The following is a 25,909-nucleotide window of genomic DNA, read 5'->3' on the forward strand; positions in this document are numbered from 1 at the left end:
AAAGTTATTATTGAATCTGCTTCCACTGCCCTTTCAGGCAGTGCATATCAGATCATAACAACTCGCTGCATAAAAACAATTCTGCTCATCTCCCCTCTGGCTCTTACGCCCATTATTTTAAATCTGTGTCCTCTGGTTAACAACCCTGCTGCCAGTGGAAACAGTTGCTCACGATCGATTCTGTTGATTAGGTATTGACTCGGACTATCACCTCCGACTGACTAAGTGGAAGGGCAACAACGAACACACGGGAGCAGGTCCCCTACCCACCCCGTCAGCAAAGCAAAGGGTCCCTTCCAACATGGAGCGAGAGGATTTCTCTTGATAGTTGATGATAATTGCATTACTTGGTGAAATACTGAACCACACACACCAGGCATAATATTTTTAATACATTATAGATAAAGAGCACAGATGCTGACTGTTGTTCTTAAATGGCACTATAACTTTAACAGGATTAAGTTTATAGAAAGTTCAAAAGGGAAGTGGTAAAGGAAATAAGACGGGCAAAGAGAGAGTATGATAATAGATCAGCAACGAACATAAAAATGAATCCAAAAGTCTTCTATAGGCACATAAATAATAAAGGGGTTATTAAGAGGAGGGGTGGGGCTGATTAGGGACCAAAATGAAGACCTACACATGAAGGCAGAGGGCATGGCTGAGGTACGAAATGAGGACTTTGCATCTTCTTTACCAAGAAAGTCATCGTAAAAGATGATATAGTGGAGATAAAAAATGATAAAGAGGAAGTACTAGAAAGGCTGGCTGTACTTAAAGTAGATAAGTCACCAGAACTGAATAGGATGCATCCTAGGATGCTGAGGGAAGTAAAATTGGAAATTGCGGAGGTACTGGCCATAATCTTCCAATCCTCCTTGGATATGGGGTTGGTGCCAGAGGACTGGAGAATTGCAAAGGTGACACCCTGGTTCAAAACAGGGTGTAAGGATAATCCCAGTGACTACAGACCAGTCAGTTTAACCTCGGCAGTGGGAAAACATTTAGAAATCATAATCCGGGACAAAATTAACAGTCACTTGGAAAGTGTGGGTTAATTAAGAAAAGCCAGCACGGATTTGTTAAAGGCAAATCGTATTTGACTAACTTGAATGAGTTTTTTGATGAGGTAACAAAGAGAGCAGTGCAGTTGATGTGGTGTAAATAGACTGCCAAAAGCCTTTTGATAAAGTGACACATAATAGGCTTGCCAGCAAAGTTGAAGCCTATGGAATAAAAGGGACAGTGGATACAAAATTGGCTAAATGATAGAGCAGAGATGAATGGTTATTTATTGGACTGGAGGAAGATACACAGTGGTGTTCTCCAGGGGTCGGTACTAGGACCACTGCTTTTCTTGACATATATTAGTGACTCGGACTTGAGTGTACAGGGCTCAATTTTAAAATTTGCAAATGACACAAAACTAAGAAATATAGTGAACAGTGAGGAGGAGAATGATAGATTTTAAGAGAATGTAGGCTGGTGGAATGGGCAGACACGTGGCAGATGAAATTTAATGCAGAAAAGTGCGAAGTGATGCATTTTGGTAGGAAGAATGAGGAGAGGCAATATAAACGAAAAGGCACAATTCTAAAGGGGTTGCATGAACAGAGAGACCTGGGGGTATATGTGCATAAATCGTTGAAGCTGGCAGGGCTGGTTGAGAAAGTGGCTAAAAAAGCATACAGGATAATGGGCTTCATAAATAGAGGCAAAGAATACAAAAGCAAGGAAGTTATGATGAACCTTTATAAAACACTGGTTCGGCCTCAACTGGAGTATTGTGTCCAATTCAGGGACTGCACTTTAGGAAGGATGTGAAGATCTTAGAGAGGGCGCAGAAAAGATTTACAAAAATGATTCCAGGGATGAGGGACTTCAGTTATGTTGATAGACTGCAGAAGCTGGGGTTGTTCTCCTTGGAGCAGAGAAGATTGAGAGGTGATTTGACCGAGGTGCTCAAAATCATGAGGGATCTGGATAGAGTAGATAGAGAGAAACTGTTCCCATTGGTAGAAGGGTCAAGAACCAGAGGACACGGAATTAAGGTGATTGGCAAAAGAACCAAAGGCACATGAGGAAAATCTTTTTTACCCAGCCAGTGGTTATGATCGAGAATGCACTGCCTGAAAGGGTGGTGGAAGGCAGATTCAATTGCGGCTTTCAAAAGGGAATTGGATAAGTACCTGAAGGAAACAACTTTGCGGGGCTATGGGGAAAGGGCGGGGGCATGGGTCTAGCTGAAGTGTTCTTGCAGAGAGCCAGCACAGTCTTGATGGGCCAAATGGTCTCCTTCTATACTGTAACTATTTTATGATTCTAAGAATGATTGAATTATACTATGGGATCACAAGGCACTTTCTAAAGCATTGATAACTATTTTGAGACTTGTTTTGATTGAAAATCTTGTAGGAATGTTGGAATTTCTCACAGCATTCCCCCTCCCATCCCACACCTTCCACATAGGGAGAAAAGAAATGCAAGGGGTGCTTGCTCCTGACCATATCCAACATAATTCACTGGGAAAGAAGCATGTGTGGACATTGGGTGAGGAAAAGATCAGACTCAAACATGTTGCTGGCCACAGTAAAATAGCCTGCCAACACTCAGAGGCCTTAATTGCCCGCGCCCAAAACATGGCTAACGCACCCTGTTTCTATGGTTTTTGCCGCCGTGGTGGTTGAGGTGGCCTCTTGAGCGAAGTTCCACTCTTTTTATTTTTCACTTGGATCCGGAACTCGCTTTTAATGGGGGCATATATGCGGCGGCGACACCACTAGAGGGGAGGAAGTTGGGGGCGGTGCGGAGTGCCGCCGCGATGACGTAATTACGGCGCCGCATTGCCACGGCTCTCCCCTTCACTTAAAGGGGAGAGCCTGCACAACATTTAAACTTAAGTCCACTGGGCCACCAGGGAGGGTTTTGGCCAGGTCAATGGCCTCGCACCCAAGAGGAGGTGCCAGGCTGCCTGTTGGAGGCCCGGCCGAACCTTGGGGGGGCATAATTATCGGGCCAACATGGCAATCGGCCGACAAAAAAAACATGGTGGCAGCGGCAGTAGGTCCTCCTCTTTAAGGGGAGCCATGCCGCCAATGCAGAAGCCGCTTGTTTTACCATCCTATGACCCTGCTGGAAAGTGCATGTATACGGACGACATCATCATCATCATCTTGTTTTGATGATGATGATGTCGTCTGTATACATGCTTGTTTTGGCACCGCCATGTAGGCCGAAGATTTTCATGCCGGAATGTCGCCGTCGGGGGGTTAGATCGGTGGTGCACACTGTGATGACGCACTTATCACAGATCGGCAGCAGCGGAGCGGTATGGGGGGAGCGGAATTTTGATAATGGCAGCCATTACATGAAAACTCGGCGGCCATTGCACTCCGCAGCATGGCCATCGCTTTCCGGTGTTAAGAGGCCTTAAGGAAAGGGTCAATTTCGGCCCCTCAGTGTTAAGTTTCTCACGTGAAGTGTGGCTGCTTGAGTGAGATATCGGAGGTTGACCATAACCCAACATAAGGTCATGTCTTTAGGAGAAGATGGGAGAAATGTAGGAAGGAGAAAAGGGGAGGATAACAATGCTTAGCGCAGGAGTCTAGGTTAAACTTCTGGTAACAATCTCCAAATAACAAATCTTTTTGCCACAAACATGTAATCAGGGTATAAACCTCAACCTACTTTAAGAAGATAACACACATGGGGAGAAATTCCCCAGTACCTCTATTGGGGAGAGTAACCGGCTCGGGGCAGGACTTCCTGCACCCAGCAGGGAGGTCCCACCCCGGCCGCAAGATTGCAGTTACCGCCAGTCAGAGGAAGGGGAGCGCAATCTCACAAGGGGCGAAGAAGTCAGGCCGACTGGTGAGTCGGCAAAACCGCCAAGGTGGCAGGTGTGGGGCACTCACAACCTCCCCTTTAACTTCCGCCCCGCGAGCGAATGTCGGTCAGGTTTGTGGGGCGCAGGGCAATATCCAGGGCGCTACTGTGGCAGCGCCTCCGCTAACTCCCTCGCAGTTTTGCAGGAGCCAGTAGCACCCCACACCCCCCCGCCCGGGTGAAAAGTATTTCGCACCCCCAGAGGCACTGACGGCTGTCGCAGAAAGGGGCTATTTCAACCCTACACTTGTTTATTTTAAGCACTGAACTAAGCGACCTTTGAATTGCCAGTATATGTCAAAAGATTTAGGACTGGATTTTAGGCTTTTATGTTTTCGAGGCGATAATAGCGGCGGGTCTGGGAAAGTTAGCAGTCGGGAATAATTTGCATCTTAGTTGTTAACTTTGTGCATCTGGACCTTGTGTACACCTCTCTTGGCACAAGGATGGGAAACTCCCGAGCTAAACAGCCAGCCAGGGAGCGCTCCGAGAGACGCCTGGGGGGGGGGTGGGGGGTGGGAAACATATAAAAAAACACAAAATCATTCCCAAAACATTTCCCACACCACCACAACACAAATCACACAAAAAATTTAAAGAAAAAACAATCCCACTTACTTTTGGAGTCCTTTACCTTCCTTTCCGTTGCCGGGATGATTGAACTGTTCAGATTTCCCAGGTGGCCACTGTGGGCGCACTTCTGGGCAGACGGGTCGGACAAGACTCAAAACTCGCGCCGGTGTCACAACCAGAGGCAGCTCTTCTGGGCGCTCCTGTTCAGCACCGCCGCAAAGCATGACCGGAGGATCGCCACACCGCCACCTTTCACGCCCCGGAAATTCCAGCCCCTAGTTGTATTGCCTGCGGATTGGAAGCTGCAGAAAAACATTGTCTGCGGATTGGAAGCTACAGAAAAAATATTTCTACAAGTATATCTACAAAAGGACTGTTTATATATTATTTTGGAAATAAACATCTAATATGAATGTAAAAAAGAACTGGACCAATATCTGGCTAAAAATGGGATCAAGATAATTACATTTCCCTAAGGAATTTGATGGTTCCTGAGCTGCTGAGATCATGGGAATGTCGTGTCAAGGGAGACATCCTGTTAAAAAAATATTTTACAATAACCACTTGTATTACTATAGCGCCTTTAACATAATAAAACATCACAAGGTTTTTCACAGGAGCATTATCAGACAAACATTGATACTGAGCCAAAAAAGATGTTAGGACCGGTGATGGTGCAATGGAAATAAACATCAGGAGAGATGTAAAAGGGGCTGCCAATTTGCTATCACCCAGTTTATACTATCGCACAAAGTCAAAATCTACTCCACTGACTCTACTGAGCACAAGAAGATATCTATGGTTGTCCCAACTTTGTAACCGAAAGCACACAGAGAAGCTTCGCAACACTAATCCTCAGCATAAGATCAAAAAAACTGAAAAGGATGTGACTGAAAAAGGATCTTGTAAATGGTAGCTAGTATAGAAAAGGTAAATCTAGAACATTACTGCAAATAAAAATATTATGTCGGAAAAAAGTCCACTGGCAAAAAGCAAATTGAGATCGAATGGAAGGAAGTTCCTCACACACAGTGATCAACATTTCCAGGTAGGATCGTGGAGGCAAAAATCTTAAGAGTTGTTTAAAAAACTGCTGAATGCTGTGATAAGAACATAAGAAATAGAAGCAGGAGTAGGCCATCTGGCCCCTCGAGCCTGTCCTGCTATTCAATAAGATCATGGCTGATCTGATCTTGGTCGCAATTCCACTTCTCTGCCCACTCCCCATAACCCTTTACTCCCTTATCACTCAAAAATCTGTCTACGCCTTAAATATATTCAATGACCCAGCCTCCACAACTCTCTGGGGTAGAGAATTCCACAGATTCACAACCCTCTGAGAGAAGAAATTCTTCCTCATCTCCGTTTTAAATGGGCGGCCCCTTATTCTGAGACTACGTCCCTTAGTTCTAGATTCTCCTCTTTCTGGGCTCTTTCTGGATGGATAAGCTAGACTTAACCAAATGGCCCTTCATCATCTGTATCTTAGGACATATTAATTTAATTTAAATCTTCTAGCCAAGGGGTTGTTCCCATTTATGGAACATGGATTGTATCAACTGCATACAACTTACATAATAATTTGCCCAATTATTCTGAAAAATGGGCGTGAAGAACCTCCTTCCCAAATTTGCATTGCAAATCTTGTCTCTTTCAATTTTTCAAAGACAGAGTAGCCTTGCTTTTTCATTGCTGTTCTATTAAAATATTGATGTGAAGTGGGATGTTTTTCAGTTTCATAAAAAAATTCCCCCAAGAGAGCATGACACGGTGTATTTGATTCTATCCGAAGCTTGATGTGCGTGAAATCACCCACGACAAATTTGGCCACAATGGGGGAATTTTAACATGAAAAAATGCCCCAACCCGCCTCAAACCCGCCCACTTTCAGCTTTTACTCAGGCGGAACGGGGACAGGCAGCCATCCCACTGTCAGGAGGCGAGTTGGCATTTTAAATATGATAATGAGGCCTGAAATCATGTTTGACAAATCTGTCAGAGATTTTGAGGTTGTAACGAGCAGAATAGATATAGGGATATGGTGTACTTGGATTTTCAGAAGGCATTCAATAAGGTGCCACACAAGAGGTTAAACAAAATTAGGGCACATGGGATTGGGGATAATATACTAGCATAGATTGAGGATTGGTTAATGGACAGGAAACAGAGTGTAGGAATAAACTGTTCATTTTCGGGTTGGCAGGCTGTAACTACTGGGGTACGGCAAGGATCGGTGCTTGGGCCTCTGCTATTCACAGTCTATATCAATGATTTGGATGAGGGGACCAAATGTACTATATCCAAGTTTGCTGATGATACAAAGCTAGGTGGGAATGTAAGTTGTGAGGAGGATGCAAAGAGACTTAAATTGGATATAGACAGGCTAAGTGAGTGGGCAAGAACATGGCAAATGGAATATAACGTGGAGAAATGTGAAATTATCCACTTTGGTAGGAAAAATAAAAAAGCAGAGTATTTTTTAAAGGGTGAGAGATTGGGAAATGTTGGTGTTCAGAGGGACCAGGGTGTCCTTGCACACAAATCACTGAAAGTTAACATGCAGGTACAGCAAGCAATTGAGAGCAGATAGGTCTTTATTACAAGAGGATTTGAGTATAACAGTAAAGTGGGTAGAAATTGCCCTTCGCCCAAAACGATGGTTTTTACCGCAGCTGCGGTTCAGATCGTCTCTTGAGCGACATTCGGCTCTTTGTTTTTTTGTTTTGATCTGGAAATCAGTCTTAACGGGGGCGGTGACAACATCTGAGGGGCAGAAACGGCGGTGACAGCAACTGAGGGGCGGAAGTTGCGTGCGGTGCGGAGTCACCGCCGCGATGACATCATCACAGCGGCGCGTCACCACAGCTCTCCCCTTCACTTAAAAGGGGAGAGCCTCCACGCTTTTAAAACTTTGGCCCACTGATCCACCAGGGAGGGATTCGGCTGGGCCAGTGGCTTGGCACCCTGTTGGCAGCCCAGCTGAACCCGGGGGGCATAATTATCGGGCCGACATAGCAGTCAGCCGACGAAAAAAAAATTTCCCCTTTAAGGGAAGCCGCACCGCCACTGCAGAAGGCCACAGTCTCACTGGGCCACCTTGAAAAAACAGGTTTTGGCACCGCCGTGCGGGCCGAAGATTTTCCGAGGGGAATGTCGCTGTCGTGTGGGGGGGTGGGGTGGTTAGCTTGACGGTACGCACGGTGATGATGCGCATACTGCGGATCAGCAGCAGCGGAGCGGTAAGGGCGGGGGGGGATTGGGGCACTGCCAGGAAAACACGGGAGGGAAATTAGGCTATCAACGGTCATTCCACGAAAAGTCAGCGGCCACTCCACTCCGCAGTGTGGCCATCGATTTTGCGGGGGGGGGGGGGGGGGGGGTAACATCATAGGCAGTCCGAAGACTTGCTTCCACTCCTAAAGTGAATTCTTTGATGGCTGAACAGTCCGATATGAGAGCCACAGACCCTGTTACAGGAGGGACAGACATTCATCGAGGGAAGGGGTGGGTGGGGCTGGTTTGCCGTGCGCACAGTCGGCTGCCTGCGCTTGATCTCTTCACATTCTTTGCGTAGAGACTCGAAGAGCTCGATGCCCTCCCGGAGGCATTTCTCTACCTCATGCGGTCTTCGGCCAGGGTCTCCCAGGTGTCAGTGGTGATGTCACACTTTACCAGGGAGGCTTTGAGGGTGTCCTTATACCATTTCTGCTGCCTACCTTTGGCTCGTTTACCATGAAGGAGTTCTGCATAAAGCATTTGCTTAGAGAGTCTCGTATCTGGCATGCGAACTATGTGGCCTGTCCAGCGAAGTTGACCAAGTGTGGTTAGTGCTTCAATGCTGGGGATGTTAGCATGGACGAGGACGCTGATGTTGGTGCGCCTGTCCTCCCAGGGGATTTGCAGGATTTTGCGGAGACATCGTTGGTGATAAATCTCCAGCGACTTGAGGTGCCTTCTATACATCGTCCATGCCTCAGATCCATACAGGAGGGCGGGTATTACTGCAGCCCTGTAGACCATGAGCTTGGCGGTAGATTTGAGGGCCTGGTCTTCAAACATTCTTTTCCTCAGACAGCCGAAGGCTGCGCTGGAGGTGATGTTGAATCTCCGCATCAATGTCTGCCTTTGTTGATAAGAGGCTCCCGAGATATGGGAAATGATCCATGTTGTCGAGGGCCGCACCTTGAATCTTGATGATTGGAGGGTAGTGCTGTGCGACGGGGACAGGCTGGTGGAGGACCTTTGTCTTACGGATGTTAAATGTAAGGCTCATGCTTTCATATGCCTCAGTTAATACATTGACTATAGCCTGGAGATCAGCCTCAGAATGTGCGCATTTGCAGGCGCGTCCGCATACTGCAGCTCAACGACAGAGGTTGGGGTGATCTTGGACCTGGCCTGGAGGTGTCGTAGGTTAAACAGCTTCCCACTGGTTCTGTAATTTATTTCCACTCCAGCGGGGAGCTTGTTGATTGTGAGGTGGAGCATAGCGGCGAGGAAGATTGAGAAGAGGATTGGAGTGATGACGCAGCCCTGTTTGACCCCAGTCTGGACGTGAATTGGGTCTGTAATGGATCCGTTGGTAAGGATCACGGCCTGCATGTCGTCGTGAAGCAGGCGAAGGCTGTTGACAAACTTTTGGGGGCATCTGAAATGGAGGAGGATGCTCCATAGACCCTCACGGTTGACAGTGTCAAAGGCCTTTGTAAGGTCGAAAAAGGCCATGTATAAGGGCTGGCGCTGCTCCCTGCATTTTTCCTGCAGCTGTCACGCTGCAAATATCATGTCCATTGTGCCCCGTAGGGGACGAAATTGTGATTCCGGGAGGAGCTCCTCAGCCACAGGGAGAAGACGATTGAGGAGAACTCTCGCAACAACTTTCCCAGTGGCTGATAGCAGGGAGATTCCCCTGTAGTTGCCGCAGTCGGACATTCCCTTTTTAAAAAATGGTCACAATCACTGCATAACAGGCCTTAAGGAAAGGGGCAATTTCGGCCTCAAGATGTCTTACTGAAATTATATAGGGCCCTGGTGAGACCACACCTGGAGTAATGTTTACAGTTTTGGCCTCCTTACCTAAGGAAGGATATACTTGCCATAGAGGGAGTGCAACAAAGATTCATCAGACTGATTCCTGGAATGGGAGATTGATCCTTTGGGAGAGATTGAGTAGACTAGGCCTATATTCTATAGAGTTTAGAAGAATGAGAGATGATCTAATTGAAACATGCAAAATTCTTACAGGGCTTGACAGGGTAGATGCAGGGAGGATGTTTCCACTGGCTGAGGAGTCTAGAACAGCGGTCATAGTCTCAGAATAAGGGATTGGCCATTTAGGACTGAGATGAGGAGAAACTTCTTCACTCAGAAGGTGGTGAATCTTTGGAATTCTCTATCCCACAGGGCTGTGGAGGCTCAGTCTTTGAGTATATTCAAGACAGAGATCGATAGATTTTTGGATATTAAGGGAATCAAGGGATATGGGGATAGTGCAGGAAATGGAGTTGAGGTAGAAGATCAGCCATGATCTTATTGAATTGCGGAGCAGGCTCGAGGGGTCGAAATGCCTACATCTGCTCCTATTTCTTATGTGCTTCTGAAGCCTCTTTAACCTGCGTGCATGTGACGTGTGACGTCATGGGCTGATTGACAGGCTGGCTTCCAGTAGGACGGGGAATGATGGACATGAGGCTGCATCAAACAGCTAGGTGTTGGGTCCGGCAGGGGGGAAGGTGGGCGGTGTAGGGGTAGAGGTGGGCTGCGGCAGGCAGGGGATCCCGGGCCTCGGGATTTCCAGTCGCTGCAGTGAGCCAAGCGCAGCCTCGGGGAGCAAACCTTTTGGGCCGGGAGGAGCAGGAGTGCTTCGTCCTGCCCCCCTTCCCCCCAAATCGTCCTCACCATCAACCCACCCCATACAAACACCAAACACCACCCCTGCCCCATGTCGGGAATCAGACCCCCTCCCCCCATTGGAGTTGAAGATCAGAACTTTTCTACCTGAGTTTGGGGATCAGAACTGCCCCCCTTCCCGGGCTTGGAAAATCACCTCTACCCCTACACCGCCCACCTCCCCCCCTGCCAGACCCAGCACCTAGCTGTTTGATGCAGCCTCATGTCCAGCATTCCCCGTCCGACTGGAAGCCAGCCTGTCAATCAGTCCATGACGTCACACGCACGCTGTGGAGTGTTAACTGCGTGCGGGAAAACATGGACTTTGACTTCCGGGTTTCCCGCGATCTACCGGCACCCCGTTCCGGGCGGGTCAGAAACTTCTAAATTCCGGCCAGTGCTTCCCTAAGGACTACAGACGGTGCCTCTTACTATGCCACGTGAGCGGTATATGGAAAACTAAACCTACTTAGTCATGTACCCAGGTTTAACCCAGCAGTGAGCTTTTACTTTTAATTATTAGTATTAATATACCAATTAAATGCAACTTGTTTTCCTCAAAAGAAAATTAAAGAAGGATAACATGGGCAGTATTTCCAATCTAAAGTGTCTCTTCACTCCCTGTCCAATTTATAAAATATTCAAAGTTTTAAAAGAACCTCTCTCACCTAGTAAGAGATAGTTTTACTTTGATATTTTTGAACCAGTGAAGATCCTCCAGCTTTGAGTTTCCCTTCTGCTGGAGAGGTGTTAAACTGAAGTCAGTGCTGGGCATGTAAAGAAGCAGCTCCCTGGGGAATCCTTTATACCAGCAACCTGTACTAGGCCTAGTGAATGTTAAGCAGTTCTGAACTGGCAAAAAATCCAGCTGGCACTGAATTTCCATGGCTTGTGTGCTTCTTGATCAACATCCAAGCCAGTCCTGAGTGTCTGTGTGTAGTATTCCACATGTGACACATCATCGCTGCTCCATTAACTCACTAATGGAGAGGCAAAATGGCAGGTCTTCATGGGACTGCAAAGAAATCCAAGGATTAATAATGATCAAATATAATATTTTAAGAAATGCTATTTAGCATCAAATAAGTGGGAGAGAAAAGAGTAGAATCATAGAATAGTTACAGCACGGAAGAAAGCCATTCGGCCCGTCGAGCCCGTGCTGACTCTCAGCTAGTCCCACTCCCCAGCCCTTTCCCCGTAGCTCTGCAAATTATTTTCCTTCATATACTTATCCAACTCACTTTTGAAAGATAAGATTGAGTCTGCCTCCTCCACATTCCAGTACATTCCAGATCTTAACCACTCGCTGCGTAAAAACCTTTTTTCTTATGTCACCTTTGGTTCTTTTGACAATCACCTTATATCTGTGCCCTATGGTTCTCGACCCTTCTGCCAAAGGGAACAGTTTCTATCTACTTTGTCCAACTCCCTCATGATTTTGAGCACCTCTATCAAATCTCCTCTCAATCTTCTCTGCTCCAAGGAGAACAAGCTCAACTTCTGCAGTCTGTCCACATAACTGAAGTCCCTCGTTCCTGGAATCATTCTCATAAATCTTTTCTGCACCTTCTCTAAGGCCTTCACATCCTTACTAAAGTGTGGTGCCCAGAATTGGACACAGTACTCCAGTTGGGGTCAAACCAGTGTTTTATACAGGTTCATCATAATTTCCACACTGTTGTACTCTATACCTCTATTTATGAAGCCCAGGATCCCGTAAGCCTTTTTAACCGCTTTCTCAACCTGCCCTGCCACCTTCAATGATTTATGCACACATACCCCCAGGTCTCTCTGTTCGTGCAACCCCCTTTAGGATTGTACCATTTAGTTTATATGTCCTCTCCTCATTCTTTCCACCAAAATCCATCACTTCACACTTTTCTGCATTGTATTTCATCTGCTATGTATCTGCTCATTTCACCAGCCTGTCTATGTCCTCTTGAAATCTATCACTCTCCTTCTCACTGTTCCAAGTTTTGTGTCATCTGCTTGTATTGAAAGTACTTTCTCCTCTTTTGACTTAATACTGAAGATAACAGCAGTCCAGGATTGCCATGATTTTCCCAGTGACAAATCTGCTTTATCAAAATGTAACATTTATGATCTCATTCCTGTTTTTCAACTTATTAGGATAGAATTGTCTGATTGAAGGGGAGATGAGTTTTCAAATCGCAAAAAAAAACCTGTCCCATGGATGAGAAACCAATGGGACCGATTTTAGTTTGTTGCTGTAAGCGGGTGGTGGTATGATCATGTCGTGAACCCAACCGCAGCAACGAGAACCTGAACTAGCTTGGTGGTCACACCTTATTAGCATGTGATCGGCCAGCTGCATGTGCTGAGGGGGGACTCCGAGGCAGCTTGCCAGCCAGGATGGGCAGGAAATCGGCCAAGGCAGCTAACAGTACGGACCTGGTGTGTGGGAGCGGGGGGGTGTTGGGGCGGCGGGGGCCAGACGGAAGGGCGATCCCAAGGTCGGGTGCTGGACACACAGGAACTTGCAGCGGGCCGGAGCATTTTTCTGGGACCAGGAGAAGCATACCTGCTTATCGCGCTGATTTCCAGTGTAAATGGGGCAGTAGCCATTGAAAATCTGCCCCATGGTGTCACTGCTTCTTTAGTGGAATATTAGTGAGCTGCTGTGTGCAATTAATGGACCTAATAAACCTACTGATATTAGTAGACCTAAAGGCATTGGATCATTAATGCCAGCTGCAGTAAGCCATCTTTGACATCTCAAGACAAGGCCACTAATTTAATTTTATTCTTTTAGGAGCACCATGTTGGAAGAGACTCAAATGGTAAAACAGACAACACCTTTAAAATCCATCTCCAACTATGGGATACAGCTGGGCAGGAAAGGTAATGCTATATATATACTGTTACTTAGCAGTTAATATATGTTACTACAGTTTTTTTATATGCTAAACAATTATCTATTTAATTTTCTCATGCTGTAAAGCATTGATGGTCTCATTACGTTCTACTTAAAGAGGCACTGGCTTCATGAAATAAATGTTTGACTGAAACCGTGTGCTAGTTTCGTAACTATGGGAGGGGGATTTTAGCAGCCAGTGGGTTTCCAATGGGATCTCTTGTTTCAGTTTGATTCCTGCCCACCCACGGCAGAGTGAGGCCATAGCAAACTTAACCCCTAATGGTGTCATCAGCAAATTTTTATATTGTTCCCTTGATTCGGAAATCTAGATCAGTAACCCTGCAGGATTTAAAAAAAAAACATATTTAGCCTATTCATGAAGCGAATATGGATTAATTTCAAATGGGTTTTGTTGGTTTGCAACTGTGTTAATGAACACGTAGCATGATGTTCCCCTCCCCTCTTCTGTTGTGTGGTTTTAAATCACCTCTCTGGAAAAGAATGATCTGTTCAATAGCACTATATAAGCTCGAGACAATTGCGGCTTTCTGTGCTGCCAATCAGATCATGCAAGGTCTTTGTTCTGAGCACAGAAAGATTTTCAACATAGCCATTAATTTTAAATAATTCATTTATTTAAACTGAGACTTAAAAGTATATTTAGGTGGGGTTGTGTTTTTGGTTAGCGGCATAAATCTACATTGTATAGATGTTTTATCTGTACAATGGAATTTCAGTGTTGTTGTAATGTGCAAAATTCTGGTTTCCCTCCTTCATGCCTTACTTTTCTGTGTGAGAGAGGTCCTCTGCCCAAATGTCTCCTGGACGACCCCTTGTCCTAACTTCTAGAAGGCAGTCATCAGTGGAAGGAAAACAAATCATTTCGCTAGTATACAGAAACGGAAGTAACATGCTAGTACTTCAATGAATACAGAAAAAACATAATGCAACATTTTTGAGACATTGCTCATATACTGCACCCCAGACTGACAGAAATCTGTTGACCTTCCAGACTGCCTTAGTTTGAAAGCCTAAGCAGTGCTGACCTTTAGTGTGCCTAAGTTGTAAAACATGAAGAAGCTCTAACTGAACGTGCCCTACTCAATCCAACTCAAACCTGCATCTATTTTTCTTAAGACTTCTTGGAGAGAAATGGCTAGCACATGACTAATATTGACCTACGTTCCATTATTTTTGTGCTGCACTCAAAAACAACAAAATGTACACCCCAACACTGCAAAGCCCCTCTGGAGATATACAAGAAACCAACTATTCTTAAGAAACTACAACCCGTACAGTGATTCCCATTGCCACATTCAACAGCATTGTCAAAGATTTAGAAATTTGGGCCTCTTAGTTGAAGCAAATTGATTTTCCCTTACTACCACACTGCTGAGATTAACTAATGTTGGGCAGTACAGGAACTAAAACTATGACCTGTATGGCTCAATGTTATACCCAATGGTTGATTCACATACCGACTAATTGAGAGCTTAATATGTAGTTAAAAGTCCAATGCTTAGCATTGTAGGTGTACGTATGTTTTGATAGTTTAGATGTATGGAGGCAGGATAATGGCAAAGCACGGCCCAGATTTGTGTCTGTGATTCTCCCACATAGATTTCACTGAATCGTAGAATTTTATAGCACAGGAGGAGGCCATTCAACCCATCACACCCGTACGAGGATTTATAAAAGTACTATCCATTTAGTCCTATTCCTCTGCCCTTTCCCTATACCCTTTCATGTTCTTATAATTCAGGGCAGACACTTACCTACAGGAAAGAATGAAAGAGTCACTCAGCCACCTGCACTCATGCCCTGTCTGGGTGCCTGGCTTTAGAGTGAAATAGGCTTGGGAATATGTTGCTCATCCTCTTGACCACAGAAGGTGCTTGAATGAAGGAAACTTAAAAAATAGTAAATGGGAAGAAAACAGCTTAGAGTGTCACCCTCAATGGGGGAAAGTGCATTTTAAATAAATTATTTCACAAGCAACAAAAAGTCTGAATTGTAAAAGAAAATAATTTCATGTACTGGCTGTCAAGGCAATGTCCAAAACATTATATTATTACTGACTTGCAAGCCAGAAACCCTTTATGAGGCAATCCACTGTGGCAGGTTATAATGATAGACGGTAAGAGATTGACTACTTGACTTATGCATTTTTAAATTGGATCAAAGCATTGCATTTATTTGTTCCTGTAGGTTCCGGAGCCTCACCACAGCCTTTTTCAGAGATGCCATGGGATTTTTATTGATCTTTGACTTAACGAGTCAACAGAGTTTTCTGAATGTGAGAAACTGGATAAGTAAGTTATGGTGGTAATTCAGTTCTAAATTAAAGCATTCCTTTGAGGGGTGGCGCTTTTATTGAGAACTTACTGTGAGCATGAATAAACCTGTTTTTCTGCATTGGAAAGTTGCTAAAAATGTAAGTGTACTCAGCAGCTATCAGTTGTTTGTTTACACAGGGCCTTCAGGTAATTGTGAATTAGAATGTTGTGTCACCTTATCTGTTGGAAACCCGGTGGACCTGTGGAGATTGCCCCTGGTGGCCCAGTGGTGGCCACCAAAGCGTCTGCAGAGTCCATAGTGGCCCTCCCCTTTAATTGAAGGGGAGGGGCGTTGTGGCACGTTAGTGCTACATGGAGCATCCAGGAGCACCCCTGAAACGACACGGAGAGCCCGAGACAGCGCTGCGCCTCGTTTGAGGGCCGCAAAGGGCAATTCCACGCCAGGGAGGGGACATCCCGCCCGGACGATAATTGACCCGGGCCCGGAAGATTACTGCCTCCAGTCCGGGCATGGGGCAGTTTTGGGCCCTCATCTGTTCACTTGTCTGTATTTGTCACCAATTAATCTGTACTCACAGTCTGATGTGCAGATGGCTACTGCACTAGACATATATCTTATTGTTGGCCGAGGTGCATTCCATTTATCAAACTTGTAATAGGTTTACGGCTAAAAAAAAATCAAAGGGTGTATGGACTGGAAATATGATAATATATGAGAGATACAATAGCAGAAGTGAGGTATTTGTGACTTTGTTAAAGAAATAGTAAAGAAATATGTGACTACTAAGAGAATTTATTGGCAAACATGTAAGTAAGAGTGTTTTGAAGTTACCCACATGCGCTGCATTTTAAATTATTTCCATAAAGCCGTGTACAAGTAAAACAACTAAACAGTCATGACTAATGCAGCTTTTTACCACACAGGTGCATGGGGATGTAGTAGGGTTGTTTCCAATTTAACTCTGCATACTAATATCACTTAATAGGCTCTGCATATCAACATATTAAATCATAATTTACATTACTTAATTATTGCATCACACATATGTGTGTTCTGTCTTCACGGCTGTAGGCTATGCTTTTATCAGGCGCAACAGTTTTCAGGACATCCGCTGGGCAAGATATGGGTAAATCCCGCAATCTTGCCCTTACGAATGTCCTGGCAGTGGAGATGCGGAAGATCTGTCAAGCTGGAGCTTGACAGATCGCAAAAGCCGGTTTTCAGCACATGTACATTGTGCGCTGAAAACTGGCATTTGCGATGCCTTCCCGGGTCCATACACACTCCGTACTGACCTGGAGAGGCCAGGATTTCTAGGCCATTATATCTTCATGTTGGTATGGTGGATGACTTGGAGGGGAACTTGGAGGTGATGGTGTTCTCGTGCATCTGCTACCCTTGTTTTTCTAGATGGTGAAGGTTGCAGATGAAAGTGCTGACAAAAAAAACCATGGTGACTTGCTGCAGTGCATCCTGTAGATAGCACACACTGCAGCCATGGTACACTGGTGGTGGAGGTTGTTGATGTATAAGCTAGTGAATAGGGTGCTGATTAAGGGAATTATTTGTCCTGGATGGTGTCAAGCTGCTTAAATGTTGTTGCAGCTGCACCCATCCAGGCATGTGGAGAGTAATCCATCACACTCCTGACTTGTGCCTTGTTGGTGGTGGAGAAAGTTTGGGCAGTCAGGAGATGAGTCACACGCCACAGAATACCCCGCCTCTGACCTGCTCCAGTAGCCATAGCATTTATGTGGCTGCTCCAGTTGAACTTCAGGATATTGATGGTGGGGGATTCAGCGATGGCAATGTTATTGAATGTCAACAACAACTTGTATTTATATATCGCCTTTAATGTATTAAAACATCCCAAGGATAATAACATTATAATAACAAAATTCAACACCAAGCCACATAAGGGGATATTAGGGCAGATGAACAAAAGCTTGGGTAAAGAGGTAGGTCTTAAGGAGCATCTTAAAGGAGGAAAGAGATGCAGAGAGGTTTAGGCAGGGAATTCCAGAGCTTAGGGCCTTGGCAGCCACCAATGGTTGAGCGCTTATAATCAGGGATGCTCAAAAGGCCAGAATTATAGGGGCGCAGATATCTCGGGGGTTGTGAGGCTGGAGGAGATTACAGAATTACGGAAGGGCAAGGCCATGGAGGGTTTGAAAACAAGGTTAAGAATTTAAAAATGCTGACCTCCTGGATGCAGGATCCCTACCTAACATACGCGCTGCAATCAGAGATCCCCTCACGAGGCCCCTGATCGCCTGGCTACCTTCCAACCAATTATTCTGAGGCTGGACCATCCTCCAGTGGCAGGCCTCGATCTCCTCTTGCCTCCCCACCCCACAGTGCCTCGACGGCCCCGATCTCTTGCTTCCCCCCCGCCCTCACCCGATCCCTTCCTCCCTCCTCTGTGCAGCCTAGAGCCGTAGGCCTACCCGCCTAGGCCAGCCAGCCTCTCCACCTGGCTGGCTGCGGATGGGAAACAAAGGCTTCAGATGCAAATCAGGCCCTGTCTTTAAAGTCGGCAGGTTCTGCGGGAAATCCGTTCTCCCGCGTTTCCCGTCCACATCGGAGCCCCCCCCCCGCCCTGCCCCCAACTTGCTTTCCCCATGAAAATCCAGCCCAATATTTAATTGGAGAAAATTTCTGCTCATCCAGATCGCACAAGCATTCTGACAATTCAGAGACAGTGGAGGGATCGAGGGAGGTGCTGGTGATGTAGAGCTGGGTGTGGTCAACCTTCATGTGGAAACTGATGCTGTACTTTCAGATCATGTCAAGGGGAAGTGCTTAGGTTCTCTCTTGTTGGAGATGCTCATTGCCCGACAATGAGAGGTGATCTTATCGAAACATATAAGATTATGAGGGGGCTTGACAAGGTGGATGCAGAGAGGATGTTTCCACTGATGGGGGAGACTAGAACTAGAGGGTTTGATCTTAGACTAAGGGGCCACCCATTTAAAACAGAGATGAGGAGAAATTTCTTCTCTCAGAGGGTTGTAAATCTGTGGAATTCGCTGCCTCAGAGAGCTGTGGAAGTGGGACATTGAATAAATTTAAGACAGTAAGAGATAATTTCTTAAACGATAAGGGGATAAGGGGTTATGGGGAGCGGGCGGGGAAGTGGAGCTGAGTCCATGATCAGATCAGCCATGATCTTATTGATCTTATTGCCAGTTCATTGGATATATTCAAGAGGGAGTTAGATATGGCTCTTAAGGCTAAAGGGATCAAGGGGTATGGAGAGAAAGCAGGAAAGGGGTACTGAGGTGAATGATCAGCCATGATCTTATTGAATGGTGGTGCAGGCGCGAAGGGCCGAATGGCCTACTCCTGCACCTATTTTCTATGTTTCTATGATTTTATGAATGGCGGAGGAGGCTCGAGGGACCGTATGGCCTATTCCTGTTCCTATTTCTTATGTTCTTATTTGTTTGACACAAATGTTACTTGCCAACAAGCCAGGATGTTGTCCAGGTATTGCTGTATGCTACACTGACTGCTTTGTCGGAATTGATAATAGAGCTGAACACTGCAATCATCAGCAGACAGCCCCAATCCTGACCTTACGAGGGAGGGAAGGTCATTGATGAAGTGGCTGACGATAGTTGAGCCTTGGACACTGCCCTGAGATCCTGATGTCCTAGGTCTGAAACTCTCCACCAGACACAATACTAGGTATGATTCCAGCCAGTGGAGAGTTTCCCCCTGATCCCCATTGACTTCAGTTTTAGTAGGACTTCTTGGTGACACACACAGTCAAATGCTGCCTTGATGTCAAGGGCAGCCACTCTCACCTCACCTCTGGAATTCAGTTATTTTGTCCTTGTTTAAATCCCTCTATCGCCTCACCCTTCCATATCTCTGTGACCTCCTCCAGGCCTTCAACCTTCACCCCCAAACTGTCTGTTCCTTTGACGCTAACCTCATGTGAATATTCCCCTTCCTTTTGCCCATCAGTGGCAGCTATGCCTTCAGCCCCTGAGGACCCATGTTCTGGAATTCCTTCCCTAACTCCCGAAGCCTGCACTTCCCTTGTCCCCTTTTGTTCATAGTTCATAATGCCTCTTTGAAGCACCTTAGGATGTTTTTCTCTGCCAAGTATTTGTTATGTTGTTAATAAACACACCCAAAGTTGATTTCAATGCAACAGGAGTGCAGATGCTCCTTTAAAATGTAAGTCAGGTGAGGAAGTCTGCATATACATGAAAACACTTATGTGCAGAGAACTTTCTTAATTGATTGTTTGACTAACAGCCAAGCAGCCTGAACAAGGTACTGCCAACTGGGAATCTATACAACGTCGACTGATGTGAGATCAGTATAAATATACCTTTGGATGATTTATAACTCTTTCTATCTTCACATAGCTGAGTTAGGAGAGACTCATATGTTTTGCCCATTTGATAATTGCATTCCTGTAGTTTGGTATGAATTATTCCTCAATTGACTGGTTCCTTAACTGTTGACATATCCATGGGTTTGTGCCTGGCTGCATACTGAATAATGGTGCATCTGTTTTTCTGGCACTTTATTTTTCCTTATGTGTGTTTGTATTTGGGTCTGTCAGTCTGTATGGGGGTGATTTTAGCCAAACCCACCTGGTTGGATACTGAGATTGGATCGGTTGCCTGTTTTGTACTCCACCTGATTTTACTTTCTATTGAAGTCAGTGGAAAGTAAATCAGGTGAGATGGTTTCCAGCCATGTGGGTTACATTAAAATGGCCCCCATGCCTCTCTCTCTCTCTCTCTAATATGGTTGCACCTAGTGGACTACTGCTACACTTAGTGTACTACTGTGGTAATGCAACTACTGGTATATAAAAATAAAAGTGCCATGTGACAAGTCACATGATGTATTGGAGCTATCTTTTAGTGTGTGTGTTTGTGATGTCGTAAAGAATATATCACACTCTCTATTCATACTACATTTGCATTTGCTTCAGAAGGTTGTGGGCTCAAACCCCATTTCAGAAATTCAGCACAGAAGCTAAGCTGACTTTTACCGCTGATGGAATGTGTATTGTCACAGATGCCACCCTTTGACTGGCACCTTAATCCAAGGCCCCTACCAGTTCGGGTGGTAGTTAAAGATTCCATAGAACTATTCAAAGAATAGTAGAATGTTTCCTTGATATTTGGGCTAATGTTTCTCCCTGAACCAACACCATCAGATCCCCATTAAGCGGCCAGTCATCTGATTATTGTTTATGGGATCATGCTGTGTCTATACATATTTACCCAAATAACAACAGATAATTCAATGTATGTGACGACATTACCCAAATAACAACAGATAATTCAATGTATGTCACAACATTACCCAATTACCCAAATAACAACAAATAATTCAATGTATGTGATGACATTCCTAAGAGATATAATAAGGCAGTATTTAAATACAGAAACAACTCTTAGTTGACCATCCCGCTTATTTAAATATTTTTAAGAAAAACTTCTGAGGCCATGATTTTAGCCTGAGCTGTGAGTTGGGACTCACTTCCAACTATTGGTGCGTTGGCCTGGGCTCACCTTGACGTACCTCCTCCAGGTCCCACTGACAAGCTGAAGACTCAGGAACTCTTGCTGTAGGCAATCCATGCCCTCTTTTCTGCCGCTGGTCTTGTTTGGAACAGGTAACGGCTCAACTCCCAACAGGCCAACCCAGAATCCCTGACAGAAGGCTGGGACCCAATGAATCTAACTTGTGGCCCTTCTGGTGCACTCCTGCTGAGGTTACAGTAAGACAGCACTGTAAGAACCATGGAATTTCAGTCCTAATGCCTCCCACCACCCCCACTGCTTTTTTTATGCATACTCAGAGAAACTGTTCTATCACAAGAAAAGCCAGATAGATTATTGGGTTAAGGACTGTATTTCTCCATGGCTTTAAATTAGTATGCCTATTACCATATGTTCATATGCAACTCCTTTGCCTGTTATATGAATTGAGGTATTTAATAGAAACACTCATTTTGAGGCCTATACTCCTTGGCTGGTAGAGAATTTATAGAAAAAGTTACAGTTTATTCCACCTATTCTATAGCTACACACAGATCCAAATGAAAACGGTCTGCCTAGACCTCTGCCTGGAAGATAACTACTTGCTGTGACTTGTAATATTGCACAGAGCATTATTGTGTCATCTCCATATAATGAGCATTTTGGCATTGCTGTTCTTAAAGAAGTGTTTTGGAAATGTTTTTGGAGAAAGCAATGTAAATTTCACCAAAATAACTTCATCAGCAAGTAATGTAATGATGCATTTCAACAATTGTGTGATTGTCTGAAAGTGAGGGGATGTTTATCAAATGCTTTTCTTGTGAAAATAGTTCACCTAGGAAATTCTCTTTTTTGTACTACTTTGGTTCATTTGTTTATGGACGTGGAAATAATGAGGAAGAATGTTCGTTGACCAACATTTATGTACAGTCTTCCTCATTCTCTGAATTTAGTTCAACCGCCACATGCAAAGCTCGACCTGGCTCTTGGCCTCTCGCTGTTCTGCTCTGATTAGCAGCTTTTATTTCTTTCTTTGTTTGAACTTCCTGGTTTGTAGAAACTTGGACTCTTTGCTGCCACCGTCAGTCAGTTTGGGTTACTAACTACTTTTACTGTTTCTTTCATTCAGGCCAGCTTCAAGCAAATGCATATTGTGAAAATCCAGACGTGGTTTTAGTTGGAAACAAAGCGGATTTGTCCGAACAGAGGGAGGTACAGGAGACGCAAGCAAAAGAGCTAGCAGACAAATACGGGTGAGCGCTTTGCTCACTTAACTTTTATCATGTCCATTTGAAGTAGTTTAACTCTTTTGAAGCTGACAGTGAAAGATTGGTCTTTTCTGATCCAGTTTCCCCCTCATTATAACAAATAGAATTATGATTGTGCCTGTTTAGTCACAATTACATTGTAAATATCTGTGTTCTATAACTGACCAGTCAGAGTCGTTTCTGAAAATTGGTAAGTTAAGGCAAGCCTATTTTTAACTTAGGGTGGGTGGTTGGGCGTTTGTATAACGTTATGAGTTAGAAACTCACCCGCTGCTCCAGAAATAAGGCTCGAGCTGTTTTAGCTCGCGGGCCTCATTTAATTCCTGCTGACCAACTTCCCACTTGGCGGGATCGGCTGTTGGAGCTGTTTCATGGGAGTCTTGCGGTTGGGAAGTGGAGGGGGAGGAATCAATGGCAGGGGAGGCCTCAGCATTCATTGTGGGACCCAGTGGAGGACTTCTGCTCCTCCTGGCCCCACAAGGAAAGCTTAAAAACTGACCTATTTGGGCCTGTTCTGGCCCCAATCCGCTTTCCCCCTGGCAGGTTTCTCTCGCAATTTCTAGCAGCAAAGTATATTGTGACTTGGTCAGAGGCTTAAAAACAGATTATCTGGCTTCAAAATCAGAGAAGGTGCATGGAGGAGGTGGGGGTGCTATATTGGGGGTGGGGGGGAAAGTAAACTAGGGGGGGTAAAACTATATTTAAAAAACAAGCAAATCCTAATCTCTCGCATGTGATTTTTAACAAGTATAGGGACTCAGACTCATTGCAGTCATCATTCTGATCTACACCATGGCTCGCCTGTTCAATCTTTAGATAATAAATACCTCTGGGGAAAAAGATGTTCTCATTGGATGCTGTGTGCACATTGTTTTCTTGCATGGAAAATGGAAAAATATCTAACGTTCTCTCCTTCCCACAGGATTCCCTACTTTGAAACTAGTGCTGCCACTGGAGCCGGCATTGATAAATCTATAATCGCATTGCTGGACTTAATCATGAAACGAATGGAGCAGTGTGTCGACAAGAGTCAAATACCTGATTCAGTCAATGGAGGAGCCGGCCAAAAACTCGACACTGCCAACCCAAACGAGAAAAAGTGTGCCTGCTAGAGAACAACTTCACCACAGCTAAAGAGTTTCTGCATGTGTAAATGTTTCTCCAGAAAGTTTATTTTCCTATGTCATTGTTTTTTTTTTACATTTTCTTCTGGCCATCTTCAGTAATAACTAGGGGAAATTATTATAGATGAGACTGTTTAGGTGGTGCAGAAAATATGCCGTATTCCAGTTGGAAGATTTGACATGTGGATGCATACCTCAATGCAGTGGGTTATTTGCCCCAGCCAAATTAACAGCACTAAACTGCTTCTAGCCAAATATTGATGCTGCCTGACGGTAAAATGATCAGTAAAAAAAACTTGATTTCTCTTACAGAAAAGTAAGCCATCCATTACAACGGTGAAAATAAGGCCAGCAAGTTGCAAAAGGCATCAAGTAACTTGCGTGTAAAATAAATAACATTTACATTGAAATGAAGTATTTGAGAAAATGTCCTTGAAAAAGCATTGGTAATCTTAATCAAACATTTGGACTCCCTTTGAAGAGATCCATCCCTTTCTTTTTTGGTACAATACTTCCTTTTGCAGTATAATCTAAGTTTGTTTTCCCCTAAGTTTGTTTTACCCTCCAACATTTTTGTTGTCAAAACGCTTCAAATTCCATTCATTTCTCTTGAGTTGGGAAGATCGTAAAATTAATTGGACCTCAACTAAAATTAGTTACACCTCAGTGTCTACATAATGAGAGCATGTGTATTAATAATACAACAACAACAAAGTTTCAAAGTGTTTCCATTCCATGTGTTAATTTGCTGCATTTCATGAAAACTATTGTGCACAAAGCATTGTGAATATTGGTTTCATCAGTGGCCTTGACCAATCAAGTGCATGTGCTGGCTGCTTGTCTGTCTGGAGTATTTACAACATGATAAAAATCGAAAGCAGTCATGTTTCTACCAGTAACATGTAATTCGTATCTTCTGAATGTAAACCATACAGTTGACTGACACCCAAATTGGGTAGAACTCACTGGAAATAATATCACTGCCAGCTAGCCTGCTAGGTAGAACACTTCACAGTAGCAGACTGCTCCATCACGATGGAGGAGATCAAAGAAGCAAGATCTATCAAACTCTGGAAAAGCATTTAAATTATCTGGATCAGACCATTCTTTTCAACCAATCAAATGAACTACACAGCAACCATTATAGTTTTCTCTATACATTTTTTCGATAGATTCCAGCATCCGCAATATTTTGCTTTTGTTATAGTTTTTTCTGTACTTTGCACAGGCCCATATAAAATGTCTGGCCAAAGTTTGGGTGACCCTTTCCTCACATGCATGTGAACAACCTTGCGCAGACTTTCAAACTCTCGGTTGGATTCTAGGAGAATGTGATTTACTCGCTCACAAATCCAGGGGAGTGCTCTTTCCCTGGTGTATCTGTCAACAATTATAATATTTTACATTTTGGGAAGCTTCCTTATGACCATGAAGTCGATACTTTGCACATTTGCTTCCAGCCTACATATTCACTGAGTCCCTTTTCAGTAAATCAACTGAACAGCTGAGATTTATTCACCGTGCTTGATTCCAGTCCAACTTCATCTTCCTGTAACCCCAAGTCCCAATCACAGCGAGAGTTTTTTGTGCTTCACAGTTGAGTGAAATGTACTCCTGAGGCAGATGATCATCATGTCATCTCAGCTGTTGAGCTGATCTTTCAGTTTGGGGTTCAAATGTCGTGCCAAGCTGGATATGTTACTTTTTTTTTTAAAGAAGCAGCATTCATTACACTATTATGACAGCTTCTAACACTGCCATGAACTTCCGTGTACAGTTAAATGAATAGCCTGGATAACTGAATGAATCACTTACATCGGCTGTAGAGCAGAAGCCAAGAGCACAATCTGGAAAGAAGCATTTTGTCAGTTCTATTCCTCATTAGTCTTTTGAAACAGAAACTCTCAAGCTAATTTTAAATTTTGATGCCATTTTTGTTTCTGACTTCACTTTGATTGTTGTATTTGTGAGTTTGGGGAACTAACTTATGGGAGTTGCTGAGTGCAGCATTGTGAGGAAGCTGGATGAATGTACATTCATTGGGATGGCCTGATAACTGAAACGCCCTGGGGCAGTCACTGCATCATTGCATATATTCAACTTTCTTGTGCTATTGGGCTCAATTTCTCCTCCAACTTAGCTTCCTTTCAAATAATATATTTTGTGTTCATTATTACACTTAAATATTCAGGAGGATGAACAGAAATAAAATGAATTTAATCATAATTCTTGCAACTATTTATTTCACTTTTGGAATTCCTTTTTAAAATTCTTTACAAATTGGCCTTTATAACCCGACAGAGCCTCCTGTTGTCACTTTTGGTTCTGTGCTAAGATTGAATTAGCTTATATTTGCAACATTTTGATTTGAATCAAGGTAATTGGAATCTCTTGGTGGGTCAGTGCTAGCTTATTAAGCAAAAGGGTAAATGCTTTTGAAAGAATGTCACTGTGCCTGGAATGATTGAGGGGGACATT

General features: G+C 44.3%; 1 protein-coding gene across 4 annotated transcripts in view; it reads left to right on the top strand.

Moving 5' to 3' along the window:
• The window catches only part of rab27b (RAB27B, member RAS oncogene family), a 207,951-nt gene extending 182,294 nt beyond the window's left edge, over positions 1 to 25,657 (top strand). For all 4 annotated transcript variants that reach the window (XM_070867507.1, XM_070867508.1, XM_070867509.1 and 1 more), the window contains 4 exons: positions 13,121 to 13,209; positions 15,434 to 15,537; positions 22,169 to 22,292; positions 23,230 to 25,657. In XM_070867507.1, coding sequence (XP_070723608.1) covers positions 13,121 to 13,209; positions 15,434 to 15,537; positions 22,169 to 22,292; positions 23,230 to 23,419 — 507 coding nt within the window. In that variant the 3' untranslated portion in view covers positions 23,420 to 25,657. The remainder of the gene's footprint in view (positions 1 to 13,120; positions 13,210 to 15,433; positions 15,538 to 22,168; positions 22,293 to 23,229) is intronic.
• The last annotated feature ends 252 nt before the right edge of the window (positions 25,658 to 25,909 follow it).

The sequence above is a fragment of the Pristiophorus japonicus genome, chromosome 2, assembly GCF_044704955.1.
Source record: "Pristiophorus japonicus isolate sPriJap1 chromosome 2, sPriJap1.hap1, whole genome shotgun sequence".
Taxonomy (NCBI): Eukaryota; Metazoa; Chordata; class Chondrichthyes; family Pristiophoridae; genus Pristiophorus; species Pristiophorus japonicus.